The 10814-nt window shown below is 44.6% G+C and overlaps 1 protein-coding gene across 14 annotated transcripts in view; it reads left to right on the top strand.

The window, feature by feature from the left end:
* The first annotated feature begins 26 nt into the window (after nucleotides 1-26).
* XRCC6 (X-ray repair cross complementing 6) overlaps nucleotides 27-10814 on the top strand; it is a 31363-nt gene continuing 20575 nt past the window's right edge. Inside the window, exons 1-4 of one of the 14 annotated variants that reach the window (XM_053254244.1) lie at nucleotides 27-189; nucleotides 1497-1586; nucleotides 9632-9741; nucleotides 10609-10747. In XM_053254244.1, coding sequence (XP_053110219.1) covers nucleotides 1508-1586; nucleotides 9632-9741; nucleotides 10609-10747 — 328 coding nt within the window. In that variant the 5' untranslated portion in view covers nucleotides 27-189; nucleotides 1497-1507. The other 13 variants (XM_053254241.1, XM_053254237.1, XM_053254236.1 and 10 more) reach the window with 13 other exon arrangements.

The following is a 10814-nucleotide window of genomic DNA, read 5'->3' as shown; positions in this document are numbered from 1 at the left end:
AGAGTTTCCCCAATCATCCTGATCCTGAAATTTCTCTACAGGGCTTCCTCCTCCGCCCCTTGAAGTCGCGTTTGCAATATGACGTAGTCTCCTTATCGTTCGCTATTGGGCTATTGTGCTGATGAGGGCGGAGATTGCCCGTGATTGACACGTTACGGTGCTGGCGCGAGTCTGGGCGGATAAGAGCTGGTGAGGACATTTTTCAGGTAATGGGAGGGAAGAGAACGCTTTTGCGCGCGGCGTGGTCGCAACTTCCGTCTATGCACGTGGAAGGGAGTATATATATCTGTCCTGACGTACCTGGTGGTGGTGGTGCGCTTGGGAACTGAGGGCTTCCAAGTGCTAAGGAAGTTCTTCCTCAGATTTTGGTCTGTAGTGAGGCAGGTCGGGTTCAGACATGCATACACTTCTTCTGGGTGGTCCACGTTCCTGTATTTAGCAAGCGAAACCAGGGATAGCAGAAAGAGGCTTTAAGGAACTAAACTTCCGTTCTGACATGAATAAGGATTATACATGGTTATCTCATTGTAGTAGTAAAATGTATTGTGACTCATTTAACTAATTGAAAAAAAGGTATTAGCTGCTTGTAGCAAAAACAGCCGTTTTGGACACCTCAAAAACCTAATATATGTATCCTTATGTGGGCATGTGTAGGCATTAAAAATCTATTTCAGTTACACTTGAGCCTGATTCAGACCTTATGCTGCATGCATGTACAGATATACGTAAGTACACTTGTACATGTATTTGTGTGAATGACTGAACCTGCTGTGTTCATTTTAAAAGTGAACCTGGATACAGGCCTGTCATATGCATGGCACAGATAGGAAGAGTACTTATGTACCTGCGTTAAACATAAGAAGTGATTGACTGTACCTGTGTACACTGTACACTTGTATGAGAGTTGAACATAATATGTGTTCAACTACCTGCCTACTTAAACATAACTCTTTAGGTAGGAGAGCTGGTCTTGTGGTAGCATGACATGTCCCCTTAGCTAAGCAGGGTCTACACTGCACTTGAGTGGGAGATGATGTGTGAGCACTGTAAAATATTCCCCTTAGGGGATGGAGCTGCTCTGGGAAGAGCAGAAGGTCCTAAGTTCCCTCCCTGGCATCTCCAAGATAGGGCTGAGAGAAATTCCTGCCTGCAACCTTGGAGAAGCTGCTGCCAGTCTGGGTAGACAATACTGAGCTAGATGGACCTATGGTCTGACTCAGTATATGGCAGCTTCCTATGTTCCTATATGAATGGGCCTTTGGTTGTGACTTGTTTACATATAAGTATACCCAAGGGAGGAACCATCTATGTTCAATCCCTCCCAGTCTCTATAATTGGCTAAGAGCATCTTGCCTTTGAAAGTTTACCCCCTATGTATCAAGTTAGGACTGTAGGGGCAAATATTTTGGAGCACTTAAGAGCTGTACAATGTTCTGAAGAATCCCTAAGGCTGCAGTTCTGAACAGATACCTGTTTCACCTGCTTTCCTTAGCAAGACGTGAAAGTTATGTCAGACTGGGTATCATACTATAAAAATGAAGATGGTGAAGAAGAGGAGGAACAAGATGAAGACGTTGAAATCATTGGTAAGAATTGGTCTAAGGGCTTGCATCCACTACTAGTTACTGTACGTAGTAGTTGAACTGCAGCTTGTCTGCAAAATCAGTATTGAAACAGTCATTGGGGACCAGTACAGCACAGTAGTACGGGGCATCTGGATGTGTGGAATTTGGCAGAATTTGACCACTGATGCAAAATTCTACAAAACCCAGCTTTATTTTGTTTTTAAAGAAAGCCACACATTATGGTATCAGAGAGAAGTATAAAACATGCAGGAAGTGTCTGCAAAAGTCTTTAGTGTTCACTCTTAAATCTGTGCTATGTGTGACTGCAGCCTCTCCCATTGACCTCTAGTCACTTTCGACTACTTAGCTATACACCTCCCCTCTTGTTGCTACTCTTCTCTCTGTAAAAAATTAGAGCCGTAACTTCTGTGTGGTTTCTTGGTGAGGCTTGCCCTGACTGCTCCTACCCCATATCAAGGTATTTATTATATGTTGTGTTGCAGACAGATTTTGCATTCTTGATTTCTTTAGCAATGGTGACATCTGATTTGGTTGGGTTTTCTTAGGAGTTCTCTGGCACAATCTATGATAATTCAAATTTTGTGTTTTGGTGTTACATTATTTTGCAAATCTGATATTTTGATAATATTTGACAAAAAGCTTCTATTAGCCAGTTGAAAACAGATGAAAGAGTTTGTTGTAAAAAGTGTCTGATTTTTAGAATTGATGTCCTAGTAATTTTGAATACAGAAACTCAAGGCCAAACGGACAATATGATAATGGGAAATCTGTGTTTGGGTATCGCACTGTTTCTTTTAAAAGTTTAATAGCAGCTCTGTGTGTGTGTGATCTTATTGAGACAGGGATGCAAGATAACAACAACAATAATTAATAAACTTCATTTGTTAGCCACCCCATAACAAATTGTTCTCTGGGAGGCTCACAACAGAGGATTAAAACATACAATAAAAATACATAATACATTAAATCATGACAAAAAAAGGTTAAAAGAACATAACAAATACAATACAGCTTAAAAATTCATCTTAAAATTAGCTAAAAATCAGAACAAATCTGAAAACCTGAATTTAAAAGGCCTGTATGAACAAGAAGGTCTTTACCTGGCGTCTAAAAGAAAAAAGTGGTGAAGCCAGGTAAACCTCACTGGGGAGGCTATTCTATAAACATGGTGCAACCATTGAAAAGGCCCTCTCCCTGGTAGCCACTCACCTCATTTGGCAGGGGCCTCTGAAGGTGGAGGGCATCTGAAGAAGATCTTAAGGTACGGGTAGGGACATACAGGGCAAGTTGCTTTCTCAGGTAACCCGGTCCCAAGCCATTTCGGGCTTTAAAGGTTAAAACAGCACTTTGAATTTGGCCTGGAAACAGACTGGGAGCCAGTGCAGCTGATGAAGCACTGGCGTAATATGATCAAAACGTCCAGTCCTGGTTAATAATCTTGCAGCTCTATTTTGTACCAGCTGCAGTTTCCAGACTGTTTTCAAAGGCAGCCCTTCGTACAACGCATTGCAGTAATCTAAGCGAGAGGTTACCAGAGCATGAGTAACTGTGGCCAAGCTGTCTCTGTCCAGGTAAGGTTGTAGCTGACGTATCAGCCAAAGCTGATAAAAGGCGCTCTGAGCCACAGAGGCCACTTGAGCCTCTAGTGACAATGCTGGATTGATGAGCACCCCCATCCAGTCCATTACTACATCCAAGCACTGATTCAGGACAGTCACCGCTTCACCTGAGTCTGATGAAAAAGAGAGATACAACTGAGTGTCATCTGCATATTGCTGACACCTCAAGCCAAACCTCCTGATGACCTCTCCCAGCAGTTTCATGTAGATGTTAAATAGCATAGTGGAAAGAATCCCATAACATAACTGCCAAGGGATTGAGCAGTAGTCTCCCAGCACCACCTTTTGAGAAGAGGCCTTGAGGTAGGAGTGGAACCACCTCCAAGCAGTGCCTCCCACACCCAACCTGGCCAGCCTATCCAAAAGGATAACATGGTCAATGGTATCGAAAGCCGCTGAGAGATCCAAGAGAATTAACAGGGTTAAGAACAGCCCTGCTGGATCAGGCTCAAGGCCTATCTAGATCAGCATCCTGTTTCACACAGTGACCGACCAGATGCCTATAGGAGCACATAGGCAAGAGGTATGTGCATGGCCTCTCTCCTGCGGTTGCTCCCCTGCAACTTGTATTGAGAGGTGTCATGCCTCTGAGGATGGAGATGGCCCACAGCCACCAGACTAGTAGTCATTGATAGACCTGTCAACCATGAATCTGTCTAAGCCCCTTTTAAAGCTACCCAAGCTGGTGGTCATCACTACATCGCATAGCAAGTAATTCCATAGATTATGCGCTGTGTGAAAAAGTACCTCCTCTTCTTGGTCCTAAAATTCCCAACCTTCAGTTTCATAGGGTGACCCCTGGTTCTAGTGTTGTCTGAGAGGGAGAATAATTTCTCTCTGTCCACCCTCTCTACTGAATAATTTTATACACCTTGATCATGTCTCCCCCTTAGAGACCTCTTTTCCAAGGTAAAGAGCCCCAGATGCTGTAGCCTAGCCTCATAAGGAAGGTTCTCCAGGCTCCTGATCATTTTGGTTGCCCTCTTCTGCACCTTTTCCAGTTCTACAATATCCTCCTTAAGATACAGTGACCAAAGCTGTATGCAGTACTCCAGATGTGACCGTACCATAGATTTGTATAAGGGAATTATAATATTAGTATTTTTATTTTCAATCCCCTTCCTAATGATTCCTAGTATGGAATTAGCCTTTTTCACAGCTGCGGTGCACTGAGATGACACTTTCAATGAGCTGTCCACCACGACCCCAAGATCTCTCTCCTGGTCAGTCACTGACAGCTCAGACCCCATCAGCGTAAATATGAAGTTGGTGTGTTTTGCCCCAACTTCACTCCCCCTGTCTCTCTTTCTACACAGATCATCCCACAGGGTGACCAGAGCAGTTTCTGATCCAAAGCTGGGCCTGAAGCCTGATTGAAGGGGAATGGGACATAGAAATTTAATAGCTGTTTCCCCTTCTGACTGTCCTGCCAGCTCTTTGACCTTGGGGAGCAGTGCTGACCACCTTTGGAACCTCACCTTGCTCCTCTGTAATGCCAGGTCGGTCCAGAACAAATCAGAAACCATCTATGATTTGATTCTGGATGAAGGTGCCGACCTGGTATGTATTACAGAGACCTGGCTGGGAGAGGCTGGGGGCCCAGTGTGGTCCCAGCTTCTCCCTCCAGGGTACTCTGTTGAGGAGCAGGTGAGGGACCGGGGGCGGGGAGGTGGAGTGGTTGTGGTCTAAAAGAATAATATCTCCCTTACCAGGATCCCTGTTGGAGTGTCAGACCATATTGAATGTGTGTACTTACGTTTGCTGATCAGGGATAGACTGGGGCTTCTTTTGGTATACCGATCATCCCGCTGCTCAACAGAGTACCTAACTGAGCTGACGGACTTGGTCTCGGGTTTGGTGTTGGAGTCCCCTAGGCTTGTGGTGCTTGGGGGACTTCAATGTTCATTTCGGGACCAATTTGTCCGGGGCAGCTCAGGAGTTCATAGCGGCCATGACAACTATGGGCCTATCCCAAGTGGTCTCGGGACCGACGCACATTGCAGGTCACACGCTTGATTTGGTCTTTCACTCTGATCAGGGTGGTGTTCCGTGGTTGGGGAATCCTGTGATTTCCCCATTGTCATGGACAGACCACCATCTGGTTAAGGTTGGACTCACAGTCACACCCCACCTTTGCAGGGGCGAGGGACTTATTAGGATGGTCCGCCCGAGAAGGTTATGGGATCCAATAGGATTAGCCTTGGAGGGGTTTAGTGTTGGCTCTGCTGGCGATCCTGTTGATGCCCTGGTGGAGCACTGGAACAGCAAACTCACTGGGGCAGTAGACATGATCGCTCCTAAGCGTCCAACCCGCTTCAAAATTGGCCCCTTGGTACACAGAAGAACTAAGGGGTCTGAAGCGGCAAGGTAGACGACTGGAGTGCAGGTGGAGAAAAACTCGGCTTGAATCCAACAGATTGCAACATAGAGCTCATTTGAAGATCTATGCTCATGCAATATGTGCAGCAAAGAAGCGATTCTTTTCTGCCCGTATTGCATCTGCAAGTTCACGTCCAGCGGAGTTATTCAGGGTTATGAGAGGGCTAGTATGTGCCCCTCCTCCCTTGAATCAGAATCTGGAACCATTGATTACCCGCTGTGATGTGTTTAATGAATTCTTTGTGGGAAAAATCTCTCGTATTCGGGCCAACTTGGATTCCATCTCCACAATTACTTCAGTGTCTGATATGGAGGTGTCCAGCGACTCCTCTTATGTGGTTAGGTTGTATCGGTTCCAGTTTGTGACTCCTGAGGATGGGGACAAGCTGATTGGAATGGTGCGGCCCACCACCTGCCTCTTGATCCTTGCCTGACATGGCTTATACTATCTGGCAGGGCAGTTGTTGTAGAGGGCCTGGTAGAGATTATAAATGCATCTCTGAGGGAAGATAGGATGCCTACTTGTCTTAAGAAGGCAATTATTAGATCGCTTCTGAAGAAGCCTACCTTGGGTCCCTCAGAGCTAACTGCAGGCCTGTCTCCAACCTTCCGTGGCTGGGCAAGGTAATTGAGAGGTTGGTGGCCTCCCAGCTCCAGAAAATCTTGGAGGAAACTGATTATCTAGACCCATTTCAAACTGGCTTCCAGGCTGGCTATGGGGTGGAGACTTCCTTGGTCAGCCTGATGGATGATCTCCAACAGGGAATTGACAGAGGAAGTGTGACACTGTTGGTCCTTTTGGACCACTCGGCGGCTTTCAATACTATCAACCATAGTATCCTTCTGGAGCTTCTGAGGGGGTTGGGGGGGGTGAGAGGTACTGCTCTGCAGTGGTTCCATTCCTACCTCTTGGGCAGGTTCCAGATGGTGTCCCTTGGAGACTGTTGTTCTTCAAAATCTGAACTTTTGTATGGTGTCCCTCAGGGCTCCGTATTGTCTCCGATGCTGTGTAACATCTACATGAAACCGCTGGGAGAGATCATCAGGAGATTTGGTGCAGGGTGTTACCAGTATGCTGATGACACCTAAATCTATTTCTCTATGTCAACATCATCGGGAGAGGGCATAACCTCCCTAAATGCCTGCCTGGAGTCGGTAATGGGCTGGATGAGGGATAACAAACTGAGACTGAATCCAGATAAGATGGAGGTACTCATTGTGTGAGATCGAAACTCTGGAGACGATTTTGATCTGCCTATTCTGGATGGGGTCACACTTCCCCAGAAGGAACAGATACGCAGTTTGAGGGTGCTTCTGGATCCAAGTCTCTCCTTGGTCCCAGGTTGAGGCAGTGGCCAGAGGTGCCCTTCTACCAGCTCTGGCTGATACGCCAGCTGTGTCCGTTTCTTGAGATAGATGACCTCAAAACAGTGGTACATCTACTGGTAATCTCCAGACTGGATTACTGTAATGCACTCTATGTGGGGCTGCCCTTGTACATAGTCCGGAAACTACAGTTGGTTCAGAATGCGGCAGCCAGGCTGGTCTCTGGGTCATCTAGGAGAGACCATATTACTCCTGTATTGAAGGAGTTACACTGGCTGCAGATATGTTTCCGGGCAGAATACAAGGTGTTAGTTATAACCTATAAAGCCCTAAACAGCTTGGGCCCTGGGTATTTAAGAGAACGTCTTCTTCGTTATGAACCCCAACGCCCATTGAGATCATCAGGAGAGGTCTGTCTGCATTTGCCACCAGTTCGTCTGGTGGCTACTCGCGGACGGGCCTTCTCAGTTGCTGACCCAAGGCTTTGGAATGTGCTCCCTAGTGAAATAAGAGCCTCCCCATCTCTGACAGCTTTTAAAAGGTCTTTAAAGACGCATCTGTTCACCCAGGCTTTTAACTGATACTGTTTTGATTGTTTTTAATGTTTTAGAGCATTGTTTTAAACAATTTTAAATTGTTGTGTTTTAAATGTCTTGTTTTTGTTTTTAACTAATGTTTTAATGTTTTTATCTGTTGTAAACCGCCCAGAGACATAAGTTTTGGTCGGTATAAAAATATGTAAATAAATAAATAAATTGAAATGGATCTAGATAGTCCGTTTCCTCCAAAAGTGTCGAGCTAGTCAGCCACGACACGCTCAAGCACCTTGCCCAGGAAGGGAATATTGGCCACAGGCCTACAGTTGTTTATCTCCTCTGGGTCCAGACCAGTGTTCTCTCTAATTTTTTTTCATCTGTGTGCGGAATTAGTTTTGTTCTGAGCAGCAGTATCAAGGCAGTGTGTGTGCACATGCATTCAGAGTGGGACCTTCCTTATTCAACCGGAGTGGGATCTAAAACTAACTGAGTGTACATCAAAAAACGTGTGAGCATGTGCACACCTTAGAGGGAACACTGGTCCAGACTGGGTTTCTTTTGGAGTGGTTGAATAATAGCTTGCTTCAATGAAGCTGGGACCACTCCCTCTCAATGAGACGTTTAGAACCAGCTGGACCCAGCTGAAAATCCCCTCCTTACTAGACTTAATAAGCCGTGAAGGGCAAGGGTAGAGCATGCACGAGGTCGGCCGAACCTCACTAAATACCTTGTCCGCATCCTCAGGGACCAATAATTGAAAGACTCCCAGCAAAATTAGACCAGATTTTACTCTTTGCACCTCTCCCAATGATCCTGCATCAGCCATAGTGTCCAATTTACAGCAAGTCTGAGCAACCTTATCCTCAAAGTGCTGTGCAATTGCATCACAGCATGCTACCGAGGGTTCTAATGTATCCTGCCCAGGGCCAGATTTCAAAAGGCCTCGCACTATCCAGAAGAGCCCCGTTGGACGACATTGAGAGGATGCAATGGTGGGTGAAAAGAAGCATTTCTTCTGTTCCATCACTTCCATAGAGTAGGTTCAATAATGAGCCCTAACCTGTGTTCGCTTAGACTCGCTCCAAATTTTCCTCAACTTACTTTCTAGCCATCTCCCAGCTTGCTTCATTGTCCTCAGCTCAGGTGTATACCAAAGTGCTGCACGGGTTGTGCTTTGCGGGAGAGGGCACTTGGGAATGATCATGTTGACTGCCCAAACAAAAAGTTATCTGCTTTGTTTTCCCGGTGGAACCTTTCCCCTCAGCTGCTGTTTGTATTGCAGGGCAAAACATAACGGTCAAATCTCCCTTTCCTTAGCAATATGGTCCTGATTGGGTTTGCTGCTCTTCTGTCTTAGATGTGATCACAGACCTTCTATGGTCATGTCTAGTTGCACCTTCACATGCTTACTTGAAATAGTCAAAAGCAGTGTTCCCTCTAACAGGCATTCCCAGATGTTGTTGACTACAACTCCCATAATCCCCAAGAAAAAGTCATTGCAGCTGGAGATTCTGGGAGTTGTAGTCAACAACATCTAGGAATCCCTGTTAGAGGAAACATTGCTTTTGACTATTTCAAGTAAGCATGTGAAGGTGCAACTAGGCATGACCATAGAAGGTCTGTGATCACATCTAAGACAGAAAAGCCGCAAACCCAATCAGGACCATATTGCTAAGAAAAGGGAAATTGAACAGTTATGTTTTGTCCTGCAATACAAACAGCAGCTGAGGGGAAATGTTCCACTGGGAAAACAAAGCAGATAACTTTTTGTTTGGGCAGTCGACACGATCGCTCCCAAGTGCCCTCTCCCGCAAAGCACAACCCGTGCAGTACTTTGTTATACACCTGAGCTGAGGACAATGAAGCAAGCTGGGAGACAGCTAGAACGTATGTTGAGGAAAATTTGGGGCGAGTCTGAGCGAACACAGGTTAGGGCTCATTATCAAAAACAAGCAGACCCAGACACTTGAGCAAAATATCTTGCTATTGGCATAAGCATAGCTATCCAACCAGCACACACACACACACACACATATTTTTACCCTTTCCTAATGCACAAGAACAAATACAACTTTGAGCACAGTCTTATGCATATGTAAGTTGTAACTAAGAAATATAATGCAATACAAGAATTGGGTAAGGAGGGCAATTAATTGTTAGAATTTGACATTTCCCCCCTTTTCAGGAGAATATAAATATTCAGGTCGGGATACCTTAGTTTTCTTAGTGGATGCCTCAAAAGCCATGTTGGAGTCCTGTGATGACAATTTTGCTCCTTTTGATATGACGATCCAGGTAAGACCACCTGTTTATAATGCTGATTACACCTCTTGTAGTTTGAAAGATCCCCAAATATATCAGAGTTGTATTATAAGTTATTAATGAAAGACTGATAGAATTGGAGGTCAGTTCAGTTTATGTTCTGCTTATCTCTGCATTGTTCTATTACACTCGGAAGAGGCAAAAAAAAATATTTTTTTTAAGGGAAGGCAAAAGTGATGCTGAGCTTCAGTTTTCTGTTTTCTTGTTAAACTCTTTGCAGGACAGATATTTAGGTGATGACTGTGTTTTTAAAATGGAAAAATAAATGTGAACATTTGAGGTGCAAGTGGGCTAACTTGTGAACCACCTAACTGATTTGAACCAAATTTGGAACAGTTGTAGGGATGCATAGGGACACCTCAATGGTATAGTTTGTGAAGATGTCATCAACCCCAATTCAAGATGGCAGACATGTGAATGTTTGAGGTGCAAGTGGGCTAACCTGTGAACTGCCTAACCAATTTGAACCAAATTTAGTCCAGTTGTAGGACTAGTGAAAGGAAAGTAGGCAGATTAGTTCTTAACAGAACTGCTTGTTTAAAAATTTGAAAATCTTCTACATGCTTACTTGGAAATAAGGTCCACTCTATGTCAATTGGGGCTTACTTCAAAGCAAATGGGAATAAGATTGCAATATTTAATCAGAAAGATTCATCTGTAAAGGAAATGAGTTAAAAAAGCAAGTTAACTGTCTGATTCCCGCCATTGATACTTGTCTTGTAAAGCAGGGGTGAAATGTGTCTCAAAACATTGTGGCTGCCTTTAGATGTAGTTGTGTTCCTCAATAGCCTTTTCTCTTATATTTCCCACCAGCTGATCTATGTTGTATTTTCTTTATAGTGCATTCAAAATGTATACACAAACAAGATCATCAGCCATGACAGAGATCTCATTGGTGTGGTGTTTTATGGCACTGAGAAACACAAAAATTCAGTGGATTTTAAGCACATTTATGTTCTCCAGGATTTGGACAATCCAGGTAAAGAGGAATTGACATGAAGCTTATCTGTGAAGGAAGAATACAAGGCACAGTACTGTGAATGGAC

The sequence above is a fragment of the Hemicordylus capensis genome, chromosome 5, assembly GCF_027244095.1.
Source record: "Hemicordylus capensis ecotype Gifberg chromosome 5, rHemCap1.1.pri, whole genome shotgun sequence".
Taxonomy (NCBI): Eukaryota; Metazoa; Chordata; class Lepidosauria; order Squamata; family Cordylidae; genus Hemicordylus; species Hemicordylus capensis.
This window is presented reverse-complemented; position numbering and strand designations above follow the sequence as displayed.